Here is a 22764-nt window from a genome sequence, read left to right on the forward strand (position 1 = left end):
AGTAGGTGTGAAGTGGTATCTCATTGAGGTTTTAATATATTTCCCTGTGACTAATGATGTTGAGTATCTTATGCTTACTGATATCTTCTTTGGAGAAACATCTATTCAAGCCATTTTGAATTGGGTTGTTTGTCTTTTTGATGCTGAGTTGTAGGAGTTATTTATATATTCTGGGTATTAAATTCTTTTTTTTTTATTAATGATTTTTTATTATATTATGTTAGTCACCATACAGTACATCCCTGGGTATTAAATTCTTATCAGGTATATGACTTGAGAATATTTTCTCCCACTCTGTAGGGTTTTTTTTTTCTCACTTTCTTGATAATGTCTTTTGATACAAAAGCAGTTCTGATGAAGTCCAATCTATTTTTTCTTTTGTTGCTCATACTTCTGATTTCATAAGACTCTATTGCCAAGTTCAAGGTCCTGAGGATTTACTCTTATATTTTCTTCTAGGAATTTTATGGTGTCAGGTCTTACATTTAAGTCTTTAACCCATTTTAAGTCGATTTTTGTATATGGTGTAAGATAGGGGCTTCATTCCTTTGCTTGGGGATATCCAGTTGTCCAAGAACCATTTGTTGAAGAGATTATTCTTTCCTCTTTGAATGAATTTGGCACCCTTGTCAAAAATGGGTTGATCATAGATGTTTGGATTTATTTTTGAACTCTCAATTCCATCCTACTGGTCTATATGGCTAACCTTATGCCTGTACCACATTGTTTTGATTACTGTAGTTTTGTAGTGAGTTTTGAAATTGGAAGATGTGAGTCCTTCAGCTTTGTACTTCTGTTTCAAGATTGTTTGGCTATCCAAGAACCCTTGCAAGTCCATATGATTTTGAGGATCGACTTTTCCATTTCTGCTAAAAGTGTTGTTGGAATTTTAATAGAGATTGCACTGAATCTGTAGATTGCTTTGGGTAGTATAGACGTCTTGACAATATTAATTCTTCCTATCCATGAACACAGATGTTTTTCCGTTTGTTTAGGCCTTTCAAGATACTTGTTGATATTTTTTAGTAGAATACAAGTGTAGGCAAAACCATCCAGCTCCTTCCAAAGTTACCAACCAACTCATAGGCAAAAGTCCCAAATGTTGAATGATTGAATTAAAACACATTTCACTGCAATTCACAAAGCACCACTTTATTTTCATATAAATAATAGTCACTGATGAAGGGGAAAAACAAAATCACGACTATTGATATCTACCTAGGGAATCATTTTCATAGAACACTGTTGAAGGAACATGGTATACATCCTCAGAGTGGCAGGGGACACAGAGACAAGCACACTAGGTTGAAAGCGTAAAAGCATATTCTCATAAGAACCAAGCAATCCTTGTTGTTGGAGGACCAAATGGAATCATCATTAATGTAAGTAGAATCAAAGTTCACAATCTGTAAGTCCTTCTTAAGATATGCATGATTCAGCTTATTTACAGTTCGAGCAAAGGCATATTTAGAAGCACAACTATATGCTTCCAAACTGTACACTTTCTTGAAATGCAGATCAAAAAACGGATTGTCCTAGAAGAAAAAGAGAGACATGTTTTTGTTTGTAGCCAGGAAAGTAGCTGGATTTCCTGGGGATTCTCTCATATTCTCTTACATATGCTTATTGATTGTAAAGTATCAGTATCAAACGTATTTCTAAAATCTACAAATGAGCTTTCCAAAGCTATCTGCTCTAAACAAATTGCTTCTAAAGAGAACAATAATATGGAAGATTATTTTGGAAGCCTCTGTGATTTTTCAATTATTCAAATAAAACATGTCTCAGAATGCACAGTTATCAAGTCTTCCCAAAGTAGTGAGTTTGAGAGGATAAGTAGGGATGGAAAAAGAGAATAAACTCCCTTTACAGACTTCTGGAGGGGAGAAAAGATTTCTCCTTTTCTTTATTAGGAGGTTGGTCCCTTGTGCTATTCCAATGGTAGAATGGGGGGAATACAAGATGGCAAGATCAGCTTTTGGCATGCTATAGATCACCAGCTTGCTGACTTTGAAGTTAATAGCAAGGAATTATCTTTGATGTTAATAGCTGAGATCATGAATTCATTTGACTGAAACTGTCAAATTACTTAAGACTGCCTCTATTGATTGCTCTAGGTTCTTGCTATATTTCTAGTGGAGGTGTTTTGAGAAAAAGTGGACAGCAAACCTCCTCAAGGTCCTATAAGTTAAAATAATAATAATTGCTGTTACTAAGAGCAGTAACAACAATGCCTAGCATTTATAAAATGCTTTTCAGTTTACAAAATGCTTCTACATTCATTAACAGCCTAACCCCTAACTCTTTTTGAGGGTAGACGTTTTGAATTATTTATCTCTGTGTTCCTAGTGCTTATCCATGACTACTAAGTTCTCAACAATTGTGTGTTGAACTGATCAGAAGTAGTCCTATAGAAAGAGAGGTAGAGGTAAACGTTGCCCTAAATGACAAGGAGGTGGAGAGAGACCAAACCAGACTATTAATAATTTGTTACCAGGTAGTGTGTAAACATTTTACGCAAACAGCTTATGCATTTGCAATTTCTCTTTTAAATAGGAAAATTCTTGCAGGATGCAGGAAAAAGAACATGAGTTTTGAAGTTAGATAACCATTTTGAATCTCTGATGTAACTATGGGCAAAGTACTTATCTGATCTGACCTTCACTTTTCTCCTCATTTTAGATACGGTTGCTATGAAATTTACATGAGATTAATTATAAAAACAGCATGTGTAGAGTTTAATAAATAATAGCTCTTTTTTCCCAAATCTGTCCCCAAAGATTGATACTGGTGTTAATACTACCTTGCTTCACACCATTAAATTAAAAAAAACAAAACAAAACCAACAACAATGCTTTCAAACAAGAATGTACAAAAGTGATGTGATTTTTAAATGCAGTGTTCCCTTGAGCCACGCCTTACAAAATTTTTCCTGGCTGTCATAATTGCAGCTTGAAAGACACTTCTGCAGGAAATTTCAGTAAAAGGAAATCACACCCATTTCATCACCACGTATTAATCATCTCTTTAGTTTTCCCACTAAAACATTGGCTCCTTATCCTGTAGATAATATCCATTATGTCTTTGAGATACTCAGAGAGGATTACTTTTCTCGTTAGCCTAATAAATGAAGCCTGAGCAGGCATGCATATAGAATACAAGTGCCTCCTTCCCTCTCTTTCTCTCCCCCTCCCTTCTCTCGATCTTTCTTTCATAGAATCCTAGAGCTAGAAGGGGGTCTCATGGATCACTCAGTGATCTCTTGTTTATGACTGGGATAATAGTTTCCAGGGAGGTGGAGCCCAGGTCACACGTGTAGTTGTTGGCAGAGCCAGGATAAGAACCGAGATCTCAATCAACCCAGCCCGATGTTTTGCTACACTGCCTGCCCTCCTGGTATACCACATCACTCTCCAAGTCCCCGGTCCTTTTGATTTCTGCTTTATAGATTGACTTCAATTTCAATTTCATTCCATTTTAAAGTTGACAACTCTCTGGCTCAAAATTGTTCTATTTAAAACCGTATCGTTGCTGTTGAGAAAAATATAATAAATGCTGACTTCTGAGGATTCAATTCCAAGAGAGAGGAGACAAAAATTCCCAGAACAACTGGGATATTTTCATTTCATCCACAGAAAATAAATCTTTAAAAGAACTGTACTTTAGATATTATAGGTTTTTTTCTGGCAGTTTAGTATTTTAGATCCTAAAGTGGGGATGAGAAAATTAGAAATGCTCAATTTCTCTTTTGTATCTAGTTCACTATCAAAGATGATGATCTTCAATGGGAAAGGGAAGAATCAACAAGGTTGGGATGGAATTAAGGCCAGGAAGGTGAGTAGAAAATAGAGCACAGTGAGCTGCTTCCAGGGAATCTAAGTTGACAGCCTTGCTGAATACAACCCCGGGCACTGACCAAGCTTGTAGAAAATCATTACGACATCAGTAATATTTGAGAACTTGAGAGAAAAATAAGAAAAGGAAAATGGGCCAAAAAAGAAGCAGGGATGGTTAATTTGTGAAACTAGATTAGTGAACTTGACATTGATTTTTTTTAAAAAAATACTTCTTTTATTTATTAAACAAGACAGTAAGAGAGAGATAAGTTGAATATATTATCAGAAAAATGCTATGTGAGTACTCAGGGGAAAAAAAGCAATGGAATCCAGCATGCTTTCACCAAGAAGTCATGCCAAACATACCAAATTTTTAAAATAGGATTGATTCCTAGGTAATGTCAAGATAATAACAGATAGCATATATTGATTTCAGTGAAGATCATAAGGGCAAAATTCAGGTATCCAGACTAGATAATTAAGTAAATAAGTAAGTAAAGTAGAATTAAGTGCTTATATCTGTCTATTTCACCACTGTATCTTCAGAGCCTAGCAGAACCTGATATACCACAAATTCTGAAGGAATGAATGAGTGAATGAATGAATGAATTTGTAGAGATGTTAAACAAGCAGTCCAAAGAAGACAAATTAATAGATTTCTGGGTAAAGTCTAGCTCCACTACTGAATAGCTTTGTGACCTTGGGCAAGTCAATTAATCTCTTTGAGTTTCGTTTTCCTCATCTGTAAATTGGAAGTAATAACAGAATCTAATTCTATAGGGTTTTGTGATGATTATGTGAAATTATATATGAAAAGAGCTTCATGTGGTTCCTGGCATCTGATAAGAGTTTACTAAGTGTGAGATGGTAGCAGGGAGAGGTATTACAAGTGGTGGTAATAGTAACATACCAATTACCTAGAGGTTACCCAGATGGCACTTAGCTCTGCCTGCTTCATCATTTTTATAATTGACTCGAATCAAGTCCTACATGTTGTGCTCATTAAATTTGCATTATACTACAGTGAATACTAAAAAATCAAATATTAAAAGAGCTGGTAGGTGGGAATAATAAGCCAAACAAAGACTACAGTATTCACTAGGATTAAGAATAAATACATCGACATGGATGGAACTGGAGGGGATTATGCTAAGTGAAATAAGTCAAGCAGAGAGAGACAATTATCATATGGTTTCACTCATATGTGGAACATAAGGAATAGCGCGGAGGACCACAGGGGAAGGGAGGGAAAACGGAATGGGAAGAAATCAGAGAGGGATATAAACCACGAGAGACTCTGGATTCCAGGAACGAAACTGAGGATTACAGAAGGGAGGGGGTGAGAGGATGGCGTAACCGAGTGATGGGTATTAAGGAGGACACACGTGGTGATGAGCGCTGGGTTTACATGCAACTAATGAATCATTGAACACTACATCAAAAACTAATGATGTACTATATGTTAGCTAATTGAACATAATAATAAAAAAAGAATAAATAAGCTTAAATTCTAATTGATCCAACAAAAACACAAATACTTACTGAATGCTTAATACCTATAAGGCAGAAGGCTACAATAAGGGATGAAAAGTCATTTCAGTTTTTTAGGACATTTCCATCCAGAGGAGAGATAGAGTAAGCCAAAAATTGCAGTTTGTAGAATTACGTCTGTAACTTACATCCACAATGTAATGGGGGGTCTTGGGGAAGGGAAACATGAGTAGGACTTTACCCAATGGGGAATCTGGGAATGGGGTGAGAGATGGAGGTGACTGGGCATTTCAGACCTCAAGTGTCAGTAGTTAAGCACTGTGTATATACACAGTTTAGGGGGGAATGACCAGAAATAAAGGAGCCAGATCACCAAAAGCCCTAATTTAAATTTTATTCTATGTAAGTAGAGACTATGGCAGATCAGATTAAACGGTAATAGAGGCACAAAAGACCTGAGGTTTCAGGTAAGTGTTTAATAGAACTAAAGAATTCAGATCAAAGGAAATACAAACCAGTCACACTAATTCTAAATGATTGTATTTAATTCTGAAAAGCTGGAGCATTCCAGGGGAGAGAAAACAGTGCAGTGAGGGTGTTGAAGCAATGTCATGGGAAAGAAATCACAACAATGCTACTACCTCTTAGCATTTGTATTGTTCTATCATATTATCTTATTTGATCTTCATATGAAAGTTATTTAAAGAAAGAAATGGGTACATTTAACCTAGAAAAGAGAAAACTTGAGGGAACATTGTAATCATCTTCAAATATTAGAAAGGCTGCTATGTGAAAGTAGGATTGGATTTTTTTCTAAGTTGCTCCAAATGGCAAAACCAGGACTGATGGGTGGATGTGAAGCAGATTTTTGGTGAAACATAGCAGGAAATTAAAAAATAAAGTATGGCAATTCAGAAATTGAATGGACTTCCTCACATGATAATGAGTTCCCCATCAGTGGACAAGTTCAAGAGAAGACTGAGAAAACCACTAGTCAAGTGGTCAAGTGGAGAGATTGGCAAATACACCCTTCCTCCGCCCCCGCCCCTTTCAACTCTAAGGTTGTAGGATTTCCAAGAGTTACATGGTTTTTCTGGAGGATTAAATGGCTAACAAACAGATGTTTGAAGAAGATGAGGAAGGAATCCCCAAAATTTAATGGAGGACTTAGGGTGGGGAGAGGATGGTGGTGGAAGCATCACATAAAGTTTTAGGATTGACGGGCAGATCATGTTTAACCTGTTCAGAATCCCCTGGGAAAGATGCTTTTAAATTTAATAGACAAAAATTCAAACTTCAACTCAGAAAAATGGAACAAAAACCCCAGTGGATTATTCCAGCAGAAAAACCCATAGCACTTAAGAGCAATATGTCATCTTAACACTTAGTATATGCCAAGAATAATATGAAGTAAGATATTGAACACAAAGATTTCTAGCATATTGATCCCACATCTCCCTTACAAAACATTACACTTACGGTATCTGCTTCTTTTCCATCAATCATCTGCAGATCGTTCAGAGACCACTTTTTTGTTACTTCATATTTTTCATCTAAACCTATTCTGTAGTGTTTCACCATAATTATTTTTACTTCTTCATTTTTGGTCACTGCAGGGCAGAAAAACATTTAATTTACATAAACTCTTAGAAGGTAATAAATTATTCATCAAGTTATACTTTTTATACTTTTCAGTATTTATGTACCTCCTTTTCATAGAACAGGTTTGAGCCTACACTCTATCTGTACCCCAGTGATGAACCCTGATGTATCTGAACCCTCATGAGTATGCCCCCTAATTTGCTCCACATGTTAACTTCCTTTCTGCTGTGATTGTGGTGACATCCTGCCGTGGAAATGTCTGTCAGATGGAGTGCTGAGCTCTCTGCTTTCAGCTATGAGCTTTGTGGTGGAGAGTGGGGTTCAACTCACGGCAGGAAATAAGAGGCTTAGCATTCGCATACAGTCAGTGCCGAAGTATTTACCAGAACAAATTGGAATTTTTTTTTAAAGATTTTATTTATTTATTTGACAGGGATAGAGACAGCCAGTGAGAGAGGGAACACAAGCAGGGGGAGTGGGAGAGGAAGAAGCAGGCTCATAGTGGAGGAGCCTCATGTGGGGCTCGATCCCACAACGCCGGGATCATGCCCTGAGCCGAAGGCAGACGCTTAACCGCTGTGCCACCCAGGCGCCCCCAAATTGGAATTTTAATTTATGACAATATGGAAAGTGAGGTCAGGAAAGCAAACAGCTCTGCTCACGCAGCAACGCCGTGTTGAAGAGGGACCAGTACGAAGACTACGCCGCATGATTTCTTTTAAAGTTGCTGTGAGATACTCTATATGGAAAACCCAAAAGAAGCCACTCCCAAACTATTAGAAGTTATAGAGCAATTCAGTAACGTGGCGGGATACAAAATCAATGCTCAGAAATCAGTTGCATTTCTGTACACGAATAACGAGAACGAAGAAAGAGAAATCAGGGAATCCATCCCATTTACAATAGCACCAAAAACCATACGTTACCTTGGAATTAACTTAACCAGAGACGTAAAGGACCTTTATTCTAGAAACTATAAATCACTCTTAAAAGACATTGAGGAAGACATAAAAAGATGGAAAGATATTCCATGCTCATGGATCGGAAGAATTAACATAGTTAAAATGTCCATGCTACCCAGAGCAATCTACACTTTCAATGCTATCCCGATCAAAATACCGAGAACGTTTTTCAAAGAACTGGAACAAATAGTCCTTAAATTTGTATGGAACCAGAAAAGACCCCGAATCTCCAAGGAACTGTTGAAAAGGAAAAACAAAGCTGGGGGCATCACAATGCCAGATTTCGAGCTGTACTACAAAGCTGTGATCACAAAGACAGCATGGTACTGGCACAAAAACAGACACATAGACCAATGGAACAGGATAGAGAGCCCAGAAATGGACCCTCAGCTCTTTGGGCAACTAATATTTGATAAAGCAGGAAAAAACATCCGGTGGGAAAAAGACAGTCTCTTCAATAAATGGTGCTGGGAAAATTGGACAGCTACATGCAAAAGAATGAAACTTGACCACTATCTCACACCATACACAAAAATAAACTCCAAATGGATGAAAGACCTCGATGTGAGACAGGAATCCATCAAAATTCTAGAGGAGAACATAGGCAGCAACCTCTACGACATCAGCCAAAGCAACCTTTTTCATGACACATCCCCAAAGGCAAGAGAAACAAAAGATAAAATGAATTTATGGGACTTCATCAAGATTAAAAGTTTCTGCACATCCAAGGAAACAGTCAGAAAAACTAAGAGGCAGCCCACGGAATGGGAGAATATATTTGCAAATGACACTACAGATAAAGGACTGGTATCCAAGATCTACAAAGAACTTCTCAAACTCAATACACGAGAAACAAATAAACAAATCAAAAAATGGGCAGAAGATATGAACAGACACTTTTCCAATGAAGACATACAAATGGCTAACAGACACATGAAAAAATGTTCAAAATCATTAGCCATCAAGGAAATTCAAATCAAAACCACACTGAGATACCACCTTACGCCAGTTAGAATGGCAAAAATAGACAAGGCAAGAAACAACAATTGTTGGAGAGGATGTGGAGAAAGGGGATCCATCCTACACTGTTGGTGGGAATGCAAGTTGGTACAGCCACTCTGGAAAACCGTGTGGAGGTCCCTTAAAAAGTTAAAAATTGAGCTACCCTATGATCCAGCCATTGCACTACTGGGTGTTTACCCCAAAGATACAGACGTAGTGAAGAGAAGGGCCATATGCACCCCAATGTTCATAGCAGCAATGTCCACAATAGCTAAATCGTGGAAGGAGCCGAGATGCCCTGCAACAGATGACTGGATTAAGAAGTTGTGGTCCATATATACAATGGAATATTACTCAGCAATCAGAAAGAATGAGTTCTCAACATTTGCTACAACATGGACGGCACTGGAGGAGATAATGCTTAGTGAAATAAGTCAAGCAGAGAAAGACAACTATCATATGATTTCTCTCATCTATGGAACATAAGAACTAGAATGATCAGTAGGGGAAGAAAGGGATAAAGAAAGGGGGGGTAATCAGAAGGGGGAATGAAACATGAGAGACTATGGACTATGAGAAACAAACTGAGGGCTACAGAGGGGAGGGGGGTGGGGGAATGGGATAGACCGGTGATGGGTAGTAAGGAGGGCACATATTGCATGGTGCACTGGGTGTTATACACAACTAATGAATCATCGAGCCTTACATCAAAAACCGGGGATGTACTGTATGGTGACTAACATAATATAATAAAAAATCATTATTAATTAAAAAAAATGTTAGTCACAAAAAAAAAAAAAATAAAGTTGCTGTGAGATGTTTGATGTAGAAGTGCTTGCATCGCAGCTACTGTTGACCTGTTTGGTATTGTTGGAGATTTTTATTCTTCTTTAGCATGTCTCCAAATTTTAGCTTTCAAAATGTGCCATCAAGACAAAAGGCTTTAGTACCATACCTTGATACTAGGGCATGGGAAGAATCATTGCTTATTTGATGTGAATAAAAGGAGGGAAATAATTTCCTGGCCTTAAAATCTTTGTCTCATGTGAACACATCAGAAGCATCAACATTTTATGTTAGAGCTCCTGGATTGAAAACTATCAATGAATTAATAAAGGAGTATTTGATGAGAATCTGCTATTTATCTGATAGAGCTATTACAGATGCCAGAGGGAATACAAGTATGAGACATGGTCCCTGGCCTCTAGAAACCATGGTTTTGTTGAGGAGACAATGCTCACACACAAGTCACATAAAATATATAGTGATGGTATATAATGGCATATAGGTATATTATACAATGGTATATAGGTATATTATAAAGAGGTGGCAGTGGGAGTTGAATATCTGAAAGCTTCTTTCAAGATAGGTGATGTCACTTAGAAAGTTGCAAACTGGTTCTGTCCTTTCAGAGTGAGACTGGAATTTGTCTTTGAGGAGCTCTCTTTTGGTTCTAGAAAGTGCCACTTTGGCCTGTCCTCTTGATTAAGAAGATATAAAACAGTACATTATGATATAATCATAACTCTAGATAAACAATGTGCAGCAGACTATATGTTCAACAGGAGTTCTGAGGAGGGAGAAGATTGGAATAGTTAAGGAAGGAATTCTGGGAGAAATAGAATTTGAGATAGGACTTAAATTAGTCCTGTTTGGGACGGCAGGGATGATACTGAAAGCACTTCTAGGTGAAAGACAGCATGAGGAAATGGATGACAATAGAAACAACCTCACCAAGAGAATTAGAGCAAGTGGACTGTGTGGATTGGTTGGTGATAGGATACGGCGGGCAATAGGATTAACTAGGGTGAGAAGATTGTGGACAGGTGTTCAGTGAAAGCTCACACAGTAATACATATTCAATAAGTCTCTTTCCTCCTTGAACCAGAGGCTAGTACGGTGGTGCCCTGTTAAAGGAGTATTTTTCTGGGAGCAGTGATGCACAAGATACATTGGAGAAGGAAAAAAAGCAGCGCTGCAGATCGCTGCAGAAGGCAGTGTGGCTTAGGGGGCTCTGGCTTTAGACAGTTTGGATTCAAATCATGACACCGCTCCTTACAGTGTGGTTTGAATAAACTACCCCATGTCCAGAGAGATTAAACTTCCATTCGCTCAAGTTGTAAAGCGCACATCAGAGTTCTACAAACTCATGGGGTGTAAAGATTAAAGATAAAGTAGATAGAAGAGGTAGGATAGTGCCTGGTTTGCAGTAAGTGGTAAAGTAGTTTATTTTCTTTGTTTTAAGAGGCTGTTGTTATAATCTAGGTACAGTATGTGGGCAATGGAATAGACATGGCAAATCTAAGTAAGATTTCAAATGAGGCATTGACAACACTGGATGGAAACCCGAACAGGAGAGTATGGACAGTGAGCTGGTTGGACAGAATAACGAGGTTAGCTTTTGACATTCAGACAAGGTGTCCATAAACGATCTCAGAAGAGAAGGAGATGGAAATGTATAGTTTAGGAGCGGAGATACGGACTTAGGATTTTTCTGTGTGGACAGGTTTCCAAGACCAAGTTTATAGGGAAAAGAGCAGAGGAAAGAGGCGAGACAGAGCGGAGAAGAAAAAGGTGTGAGCAGAGAGGTCTGAGAAGGTGCCGCGGGAAGAGGCAAGCCCAACAATACAATGCTATGGATATCAAGAGGACAGGGAATTTAAAAAATTGGAGACCATCCCACGAAGTCACTTTGTTGGGTAAAGCAGAGTTCAGACCTGGCACTGAATCAGACTTGGGGAATGTCATTGATTTCTTTCAATGGCAGTTTCTCTGGAATGGTGAGGGTAGAAGACAACTTGCAGAGGACTCCTTCATGCACTAATACTGAGTGCGTACTGTGTGCCACTTCCTGAGTTAGGTAGGATTAGAACAAGAAACAGGAAGAGACTAAAAGCTATGAGTTAGATCACACATTCCAAGAATTTGGAAGAGGAGGGATCGTGTATTCTGGAAGACGAAGGGAGTGATTGAAGAGCATGTCCTTGAAAGGACACAGAACAGAAGATACTAACTCGGCATCAACAAACTGGCTCAGAGTCTGTGAGCCTCCAAAAATTGGTGAGTTTCTGCTTATGCACATTTCTCCAGCTCTAAGAAAGGTCCATTTCCGCTGGGCTAGATGTTAGCTTTGGGAAGAGGAAAGGATTAGAAAGGAAGCCATTAGGATGGTGTGTTTGACATGGAGGCAGAGTTGTTTCTGTCAGACTTCATAAGGATAAGATCTTGGAGGCTGTTCCTTCCACCACGAGGCAGTTGTGTCTGTTCAGACAAAGGCTCTACCCCAGAACAAAAGGACAATGTTCTTGTTCTGACTCGCTGTCTCACTTGCTATTTTGGGTGTGGGAGAGTATGGGTATGTGGAGAAAGAACTGGAGGCTATATGAAAATGTAATTTGAAGCAAAGTCCACTGCTTCATCTACATGTTATGGTAGTCAGCCAATTGCCTATAGGCCCACTGATTCATTTCATTAATTTGATAAATTTTTGAGTTCCCCTTTTGTACAAAGCCCTGTGCTAGGCAGGAAAACAATGAATTCCCATAAGGCACCATTCCTGCTCTCACCGAGATTACAGGGAGTAGGGGCTCAGGAAGAAAACACAAGATCCCAGTGCCGTGAATGAGGAACAGACAGGGTAATATAGGAAAATGGAGAAGGGACATCTTCTTCCAACTGGTGGGGTCAGGGAGAGCTTCTTGGAACGGGGTAATCTGAGTTGCAAAGGGCAGTGGGAGTTAACAGAATAAAGAAAGGAGTAGAGGAGGTTCTGGAACAGCATGTGTACAAAAGCATGAAGTACTTGATCCTTTTGAGTCGTGATAGGTACTTCGTATTGTTGGCATGAGGTGCGAGGTAGATAGGTGGTAGGAAGCAGGTAAGGCAGGAGGTAGTTCCTGAAGGGTCCAGAATGCTAGGCTAAGGAGTTCAAATGCTATCCTAAAAGTTAGGTGTGTGTGGCGGGGTCACTTGGGGGGAGGGTTGTTGCTGAAGGATTTTAAGTAATAGGCTGAGCTTTAAATTCTAGGAAGATTTCTTGAGCAATTCTATAAAGGATAGAAAGAGATGTTAAGAAGGTAGGACCTACCAGTTATCAAGTTTTCTTACATTAATGATTACTGTCCCACTAACACCAAACTAAGAAAACAAACACCCTTTAAATGCCAACCTTTTGATACAATGATGCAGCACAGAGACAATGCAGACTCTTTAATTTGGCAAAAGCAGCCTCCTCTGGAGTCAAGGAGGCTCCAAGAATTGTCCTTAGCCAAGAGTCAAAGAAGTCTACTCACGCTGGAGTGGACCCAATCTCTAACTTTCACGCTTGGGCTCTGCTGGCTGCTAAAATTAAATGGCCATGTCCACATTAATGCAGTGGCAAAATGGAAACTTATCACATTGTCTTAAAACAGAAATGTGTTTATATAGTCAAAGTGTTAGAGAGTTGGTTTCAGTAACATCAGAGGTGCCGTTATATAATTGTTTAGTGAGTAAAATCTATAGACTCAGGGAATTTCAAAACAACCTGCTCCCATATTAATAGTTGAGTTAGCATTTTCAGAATTACAATCTCAACTTCATGCCCACCATTTATTTTCACTTTAAATTTCAAAAGAAACACTCATTAATAACTGCCTCTATTACCATGATAAAACAGTCACTATAATTCTTAAGACTAAATGGAAAGAAGGCTGATTAATTGAACCAATATGATTTTGCAGAATAAAGAAAAAACAATAGCTCACAAATAAACTATACAGAAATGCTTTAAACAAATGACTGCTATTTTACAGTCTTAATATTACATAATTGTTTCCATCATTGAAATTAAATAATATGAAAAAACTACCATGAGATATCAAAGATAGGAAGGCTCAGTGAAAATGTTTCAATGTATCAGTGATATCTTGGGGTCATTGAGAATGTTATTATTGATTTCATTAAAAAAGCAATTTTCAAATCATATTTTTTTCTAGAAATATTTTTATAAAATCCATTTTGGGGCTATACTGAGCACTGTAGATTGAATGTTTGTGTCCCCCCAAAGTTCATTTTTGAAATCCTAGCCCCCACAGTGATGGTATTAGGAGGTGGGGACATTGGGAAGGCGATGTAGCATTAGTACCCTTATGAAAAGATTCCAGAGAAATCCCTTGCCCTTTCCACCATGTAAGGTTACAGGAAGATGGTGGTCTCTGAGGAAGTGGTCCTAACCAGACACTGAATCTACTGGGGCCATGATCTGGGACTTCCCAGTTTCCAAAACTGTGAGATATAAATGTTTGTTGTTTATAAGGCACCCAGACCCTAATATTTTGTTTCTTTTTCTTGCTAATTTATTCTTATTTAATATTTTCATTGTTATCATTTTTCCTGTAAATGGTTTGACAAAATTGTTAGATTCCCTGGTTCACAGAGAAGCTCTGTTCTGACATTAAAATGTAATATGTGTGGATAATTTATACACACAGTTTTCATAATTCTAGAAAATAACATTTATTTTAAAATTAATATTTATGAATGAAAAATGCTTTTCTAAATATATGAGAATACTTAATATAATCTGTATCTGAATATGCACATAATTTATATTTATAAAATATGTAATAAAATATCTCAATTTTCATTATATATTAAATATAATATTTATATATGTTTAGTGTCTATTTTATTTTATTATAAATATTTATAGTATATACTATTTATACAAATACATTTCAGCATTTTTTCACAGTAAATATATTTTTCTATACATTTAAAATATATAACCATACCTTTTATTTCATTTCTTTGGAACATAATTTATAGTTTTATGGCTTGGGTTTTTTTTCCTGGTTAGGATTTAACAGGAGAGAACTACGTGCAAATGCAGGTGTTATTATTTCTATTACAGTGATGCCAACACTGAGGCCAGAGAGGTTAATTATCTTGCCCCAAATTTCGCAGCTGGTGGGTAGACAGATCTGTCTGATTGTGAACATTCCAGGGTCCATTCTACCATGCCCTGCTACTTCCCATTCAATTATGGTGAATGCTGGATATACTATTTCAAGTTCTTCAGAATTTCTTTAATTTGTTTGCACTCATTGCACAGTGACTTATCCCTTTCTAGTGCCCGCATAAAATAGGACTCCTCTATCTTCTGTAAGAATATGCTGCTTTTAACTGACAGGGATAACAATGTTCTAGGCTAGGGGAAGCTAATCCCAAGGAGAAATAACCATGCAAATTGAGTTGGGAGGAGACTAAGGTTCCAGGAAATCCTCAATGTGAATCCTATCAAAATATAGAGAGGGAGATAGGGTTTATGACATCTGATTTTTTACATCAATCAGGTGAAATACCAAGTTAACAGTAAGTCACAATCATCTGGTTGTGAGATCAACCCCTGCAAAAGACAGATTCTGATCAGATAAGTAGAAAATTTAACTTATCTAAACTTATCTTCTTTAGTTTGAAAAATGCATGATGGAATTCAGCCAGTCTAGCCTTCAATTCTTACAAATTTAGAATTGCTAGATTGTAGGATATAAAGAGAAAATTGTAACCATGAGTCTGTATTCTGTGAAGGTGGCCAACATTCAAAATTTGGAGTTACTTGCCTCAATAATTGTGATATGACCTGTTTGATTCCTATCAATAGAAATCTTCTGAGTAAAGCATGATCAAAGATTAAGGTCTATCAATCATCACACTGACTTCATTTTAAATTACCATTCTGCCTAAACGTATTTGAAAGGGTCATAAGGGGATGTTACATTTAGGGAAAGTGCTCTCAAATTGATGGATGTGATATAAAGAAGTTATGAAAAATTAGGAATACGTATGACTTGTAATGTTAACTTTTATCTGGAATATCACAGTCTTGCTTTCTCTTCACATCTGAGAGGACCTTGTTTTTTGTTTTTCTTCCTTCTTACAGAAGAGAATCATTGAATTTTACTAATGAAAGCGGTCACCTACTCTACTTGGTCATTTTCCAGATGAGAAAATTGAACCCTAAAGAGGTCGCCTTCATACATGTTATGAATGTTAACCCCTTGACCTTCTGATTCTTGTTAAAAGGATTCAGGTGATTTATGAAAAAAGACAGCAGGTAACCCCAGCCCACAGTACCTTTCTTAGAACTCAAGGACAATAGAAAAAAAGACATTATCCATTTCCAAAAGTTTAATTCTATGGGACTTTTTTTTTTTTTCATGCCAGATAAGACAAGTTTAGTTAATTATATGATTGGAGAGAGGAATTAAAATATATTTGGTAAGTTAGACATTGTTCAGATTATTTTATTTTTATAAGTTTTTTTTAAAAATCCTGTATACTAATGTTACATAAAGAGTAATTAACTTTATAAAGAGGGTCATGATAGGAATAAAATGATTAAGTAGTAATGTTGAAATAAGCATCATCTCTAATATATTAAGTCAAAATACTTACAGTGATTTTGTGGTTAGGATACAATATGGTTTCTAAAATTATTTCATTTGACTTTTTCCCATAATTTGATTTCTTTCTTTTTCCTGGCCAATTAAGTTTTTTATCTTGCTGATATGCCAAGTCCTCATACTTTGTATTTATATGCAGCAACATACGCTAGGTAAAGTATTAGATAAATATTACTATGCTTATTATTGAGTAAATACTGTTCTTATTAGGAATGATAGAATTTTAAAAAAATTCTTAGCACTTTATTTAAGGCTGTCTACTTCCCTTATAGTACTCCATCTTGACAACTTTAGAGAGTCCTTCTGAGGCAATTATAAGGAAGAGAATTATAATAAGTTGTTTTCTGAAGATGCTATGAAAAGAAAGTCCACAATGAACACTTAGAGTTTCTGAGCTCTTTCCTCCTAAGCCCCTGAGAAGTAGTAAAAGGCATGGACTGGGAAAAGGGAATGTTATATATTAAATTCAATAATGGCACACACATTCTGTCTAAATTCACAAACATGGCAGTTTAGGCAAATCATAATTAAGCGCAAAAGCCTATTCCCCCGTACAGACAATTTTCATGAATTTTAAGAACATGAGGGAAAATCTGTATTTTGGTTAAGTAGTTTAGAGAGCAGCCCCTTATCCTTAAAGTTCCATCTTCATGAACTAATTTCTACGATTAAAGTATTGTTACTGTAAGCATACTTCCTAGAAGAGAAAGAATTTTTAGAAGATCATTTCTCTTTTCAAAATAAACCACAAGGAAGTCTAAAGAAGCCCTGAGAAGAAAATCTAAGGTCTTTTTTTCCTTCCTAGCATGAAAAAGGAAACTCTCCTAGTTGTCCAGGCTGGTTGGGAATAGAGCTGTATAACCCAATTCTCCAGTGTATTTAAAAATATACAGAAAGCTCTCTGTTGAATTTCTAAAAATGAGCTCTTACACATGAAGATTGCATACCGTGCAAGTGAATTAAATAAACGATTAGAGACAAAATCATCAAAGCAGGAAAATCTGAACAATTAACCCAAACATTCTTATTACGATATTATTTCTCTGTCTTCCATTTTAGCACCGAAAATAAAATCCCGTGAAATCCAAATTCCTAAACTTGGCATAGTTAAACTGTATCCAGAGATAACACGTGCTGTTATTACTCAGGAAAATAAATATAAACATGTCCTTCCACCACCCACACCTCTTGGAGTGATTTACATTTTGAAGTGATAACAGAAAGAACAGATTACCTGACACACAGAGGTAATACCTGTCCTGGACCGAGAACTCGATTTCAATAAACTCGTACAGATTCTGCGAGAGTGGCTTAAACAGTTTCTTCTCCAAGTCCTCCTTTACCAATGATGACATTTCCTCCAGTTCCACTTGGCCTGATGTCTTGGCTCAAGATCACCCTTGCTCTCCTTTAGCCCCCTTGATTTCTTGTTGGGGTGTGCGCCGCCCAGCCCTCGTTCCCTTAACTTCTCATTCCCAGCCAGACCCAGGCTCCGGGAGCGGTCGCGCGGTCAGACCCCTCACTGCGCTGTGTGCCCAGGGGCAGCGGCGGCGGCCAAAATCCCGCAGCAGCACTCGCCCCGCCGTCACTCCTTAGCATCCAGGCTCAAGGAGGCTGCTCTCTGGAGCTCTCCTGTGGTTTGCTGATGGGGAGCACATTTCTGAACACCGGCAGCCGCTCTACTTGTGGAGTCCCTTGGTTATCTAGTCTAGTAGCCTTTTCCCTTTCGCGTCCCTCTGCAGAGGAAGACCACTGCCTCTGCTTGATTCCATTATATAAATCAGCTGTCTGGCTCTATCGATTGGGATCATCTTCCACTAAGAACTTTGCTGTCATCGGCAGGAGACAAAGCACCAGTGCCCACTGCTCGCTCCTGACACTTCCAACAAGTCTCCTTCTCCCCGCCCCCCCCCCCCCCCCCCCGCAATTCATCAGACCTTTGCTTCTGTGAGAGTCACCACAAATTCCTGGGTCCAAATTATTTTTTAGATGGGCTCACTTTGATGTTGTTTATTCTCCTACTCACAAAGAAAAATGTACTAGGTATCTTCTGGGGCGAAGCTTTCTTTTGTTTCTTGGGAGGGTGAATTTTCTATTCCCCAAGGAATTTATAATCTGATAGAGATGAGAACACCATAATCATTAGCATGAATGTTTAAAAGTGGTAAATGGCACGAAAGAAAAGGGAACATAGAAAAGATATTTGTACCTGAAAAGTACCAGAGGAAGTGCTATAGGAGAAGATCTATCTAGAGCTTGAAGAATGAGTGAAAAGTGTCAAAGCGGAGGAAGGGAAGGAGCCCAAATCCACAGACAGACTCTGTGAGCCAAAACACTGCATCAGAAAGCTCAGGGGGCCTTTGGGAGGAAAGGAAGTAGGCAGTTTTCCTGAGTGGTAGCATGTGCAAAAGTAAAAGATAAGGCTGGAAAGATAGTTTGGGGCCAGATCAGGAAGGGTCTTGAATGCCAGATTAATTCTTTGGACTTAATTCTTTGGACTTCTACTCTGTAGAAGTAGAGAGCCAGTGAAGATTTTAGGGCATTCATTCATTCAACGACTATTTCTCAAGAGCTGATTTTTTGTGAGCCTCTGTTCTAGGAACTGGGAATACACAATTTAAAAAAATAGGTCATTTCCTTGCTCCTGCACAGCTTAGAGGGGTAGAGGGAAAATAAAGAAATAAGCCAGTGACCATTTAGGGTGCACTCAGATGCAAGTAACAGAACACGTGACGTAAAGTTGTAGGTAGGAAAGACTTCCAACCATCTCTCGTAATAAAAGGTCTGCGGGCAAGTAGGCAGTTTTGAGGTTAGCTCAGGGCTCATAGATGAGGGTCCCAAGCGCTTTGATTCTTCCAATCCTTAGCTGTTGGCTTTTTGTCCTTAGGCTATTGTTGTTTAGCAGACAGTAAGAAAGGGGGCCAGGGGTTGGTAGCTCTGCTTGACTTCTCTTTATGTCAGAAGCAAACTCTTTCTCAGAAATCAGCCAGAGACTTCCCTTTATGTCTTGGTAGCCCAAACTGGGTCACATGGCCATCCCTAGGAAACAAGTACTTGTCATTTGTGTTTCCCACCATGGGAAAGGGGTTCTCTAACAAGGAAGAAGAGGCTGGGAATGACTGTAAGCAGGCAATGAATAGTGTTCCATGGCTTCCATATTAGCTGCTCTAGAAGAAAAAATAATGGCGTGGCTTTGGCTAGGCTGAATTGTGGGGTCCTGGGTAAGACATTTGTCTTTTTGAGCCTCAGTTTCCCCATCTGAAGAATGATCTCTAGGGTCCTTTCCTACTTTAGTATCTCCCGCTCTGTTTGTGAGTCTAGTAAAACAATTTGGGTAGAGTATAAGAGAATTAGTACTATGCTTTTGGACGTAGAAATGGAGAAGAGGGTGGGGCGCCTGGGTGACTCTGTTGGTTAAGCATCTGACTCTTGATTTCAGCTCAGGTCATGATCTCAGTGTCATGAGATTGAGCCCTGCATCAGGCTCCACGCTGGGTGTGGAGCCTGCTTAAGATTCTTTCTCTCCTCTCTCTGCCTCTCTCTCTACCTCCCTCTCTAAAAAGAAATGGAGAAGAGATCATGAATATAAGATATATTTGGATGACAAAATCAATAAGCCATGGTACTTAATTGGATATGAAAGGTGGAAGGTAGGGGCAATATGACACAACTTTCATCTTCCACCAAGGGCATGAGATAATGGACCCACATCACAGGAGGGAGATTTTCAGAGAAGACATTATTTCCAGCTTTTACACTTGAAAAATTATTTCCCAGGTGTTTTAGTCCTCTTATGGAGAACAAAAAAACTGGTATGACAGTCAGAACACTCATCAAGAGCATTGTCATTGAAATTTAATGAGATACTTACATGATTTTTAAAAATGTTTTTCTCACCTGCTAGACTGAAAGTTTTATGAGGGCAGGAGCCACGTTTTTCCTGCTCACCATAAAACCAGGATATGTGATCTGCAGTGTCTAGCACATCTCAACATTCTTGCTTTATTTGTAAATATTTACAAAAAGAATAAATAAGTGAATCAAACAGTCTTATAATGACTTTCTTTCTTTTTTGCATAGCTGATTTTGCAGTTAATATCCTCATAGCTGGACTTGACAGTTACTAGTCTTACCAATGACTTACCCCGTATCAATATCCATTTGCTCTTGTGGCCGTGAATGCACGCACTTTAGTTGTGAGAGTCTCAACTGCACTTCCGAAGGGAATTACTACAACTTTCTGTGAAAGTTCTTAAGAGAAGAGTGGCTGTGTATTCCTGTATGGTCTTAAGCAATGTTGAAATTAGAGGTTCAGGAACTGACATAGTGACCTTTTAGTTCCAAATGGAAATGTTTGCTATCAACAAGTGTGCTCAGGAACGATTTGCCAATTGGTTTGAATGTTCTTATTGTATTGATTTGTTTGACATTCCTAGGGGAAAAGTCACATTAAAGTGCTAATAAATGTTTTTTTTAAGATTCTAAATCATTCTATGAGACCAATCTATCAAAACATTATCTAAGTTATAAAGAATCAAAGGATTCAACCTTAAAAGAATTACAAATCGCAATTCATAAAAAAAAAATGGAAACAAGGAAAATCTCTAGATACCCTAATTTCTTTGTCAATTAAGAGGAATACAGTACTAAACCTTTGGAAACTAACATCAATGGAAGAGGTTATAGAAAAATAACAAATAGGCCCCCGAAAGTGTTCACTAAGATATTTAAGAGAACTATAATGGGTTCCTGGATGGCTCAGTTGGTAGAGCATGTAACTCTTCATCTTGGGGTCATGAGTTCAAGCCCCATGCTGGGCATAAAGATTACTTAAATTTTTTTTTAAAAAGATATTTAATGGAGCTATAAAAACATTCTTTTCTCATGGCCAAAGATTATGCTAGTCTATAATTTATTTTCTGAAATGCTATGGAATTGTCAGTGGGGATGATGAGGTGGAAACCATTGGGGGAAAAATGCTGTTTTTCTGGAAACCCTTATATTTAAAACTCCAACATCAGCTAAATGTATTTCCTACAGAGAAGCAACATTTTTAGAAAGATTTGTTTATTTATTTGAGAAAGAGAGAGAGAGTGAGTTGGGGGGGGCAGAGGGAGAGGGAGAGAGAATCCCAAGCAGACTCCACGTGGAGCCTGACACAGGGCTTGATTCCATGACCCTGAGATCATGACCCAAGCTGAAATTAAGAGTCTGACACTCGACCTACTGAGGCATCCAAGTGCCTCCAGAGAAGGAATTTTTAATACCTACTGTTTCATTATGAGGTCCAGCCAGTCCATCATCCTGGGTAAAATAATGAAGCTTATGTCTATGTAGGTGTAGCCCAGCTGTTGTACAGGGAGGCAAATTACTCAGAAGAAAAGGCCTCCTTGTGAGTCCTATAAGACTCACAGATTTATTAACTTCTGTGTTAACTGAGGAACTGAAGCCTGTATTCTACACGACCCACAACTAGAAGAGTGGACTATAATTTCTATGTCTGTAAACAGTCCAGATCTATTTTATTCTCCCAACTTTCTTTTTCAGAGATCAAGGAACTATTTTTCTTTCAATTTTAAGTTTTGAAATTTTGCTTTAATCAATTCCCAACCTAGTCTTTAAAAGTTTTACATTCTCTTGCAACCATAGAATTATTTATTTGCTAAAGGTACCTAGGAGTACGTGTCCTATCTTTCCATAAGTAACAGGATAATAATGTGTACAAGTGATAATATTACTTTCCCTTTTGCACATTCACAAATTATGGGAGTGTTGGCTTGCATAGAGCTCAGGGCTAAGGTAATCATTCCTTGGAATTACAGAGTTGGCCTAATTGGGAGTTTGTGGACCAAAGTTCTGCTCTTCTCAAGGCTGCTCTGTAGGTGCGTGATGAGGTAGTGGTAAACACTGTGGATACGGGCTAGGCCCCAACTCTGTGTTGTCTTTCTAGACCCACATCCCGAAGCCCTTTGATTAAGCAAAAGGCTGTGGTTGTGTATGCCCTCATATCACTAAGTCCTGGAATGGCCTCCAGGAGAGAAGAGATCAGGACTAATCAATGCCAGACTCTTGAGTGTTGGCCTTTGCAATATACATTGTCTAATTTCATCTTCCAACAAAGCTAAGGGGTAGGTATATGATTGTCCCCATTTTCTCTAGGAGGAAACAGTATTCTGTGGAAACATGGTAGCCCTCCTTAATGCTTGACAAGGAGAGTAGTGCATCTCTGTCCCACATTTATTACTTCTACCTTTGGTAAGAATGTCTTTAGTAATAATATGTTATTGTAACTAAATCTCTTTCATTATGAGAGTCCTGAACAGGCCTTTTTATGTTAGTTTACGTGCAGATTGAAAATTGTCAGTTCTGTGTTATATTTCTTAAACTTCTATTGTAGGAACCAGGACAATCTTGGTATCAAAATAA

The 22764-nt window shown here is 38.1% G+C and overlaps 1 protein-coding gene across 1 annotated transcript; it reads right to left on the reverse strand.

The window, feature by feature from the left end:
- Positions 1-1268: 1268 nt before the first annotated feature.
- On the reverse strand, positions 1269-17693 carry EXOC1L (exocyst complex component 1 like). The gene is made up of 3 exons (XM_045815931.1): positions 17573-17693; positions 6807-6937; positions 1269-1535 (listed from the first exon to the last, which is right to left on the reverse strand). The coding sequence occupies exons 1-3, from the start codon at positions 17691-17693 to the stop codon at positions 1269-1271; spliced, it is 519 nt and encodes a 172-aa protein (XP_045671887.1).
- Between the last annotated feature and the right edge of the window lie 5071 nt (positions 17694-22764).

The sequence above is a fragment of the Ursus americanus genome, chromosome 8 (assembly GCF_024610735.1).
Source record: "Ursus americanus isolate L20-20 chromosome 8, mUrsAme1.1.p, whole genome shotgun sequence".
In the NCBI taxonomy this organism is placed as follows: domain Eukaryota; kingdom Metazoa; phylum Chordata; class Mammalia; order Carnivora; family Ursidae; genus Ursus; species Ursus americanus.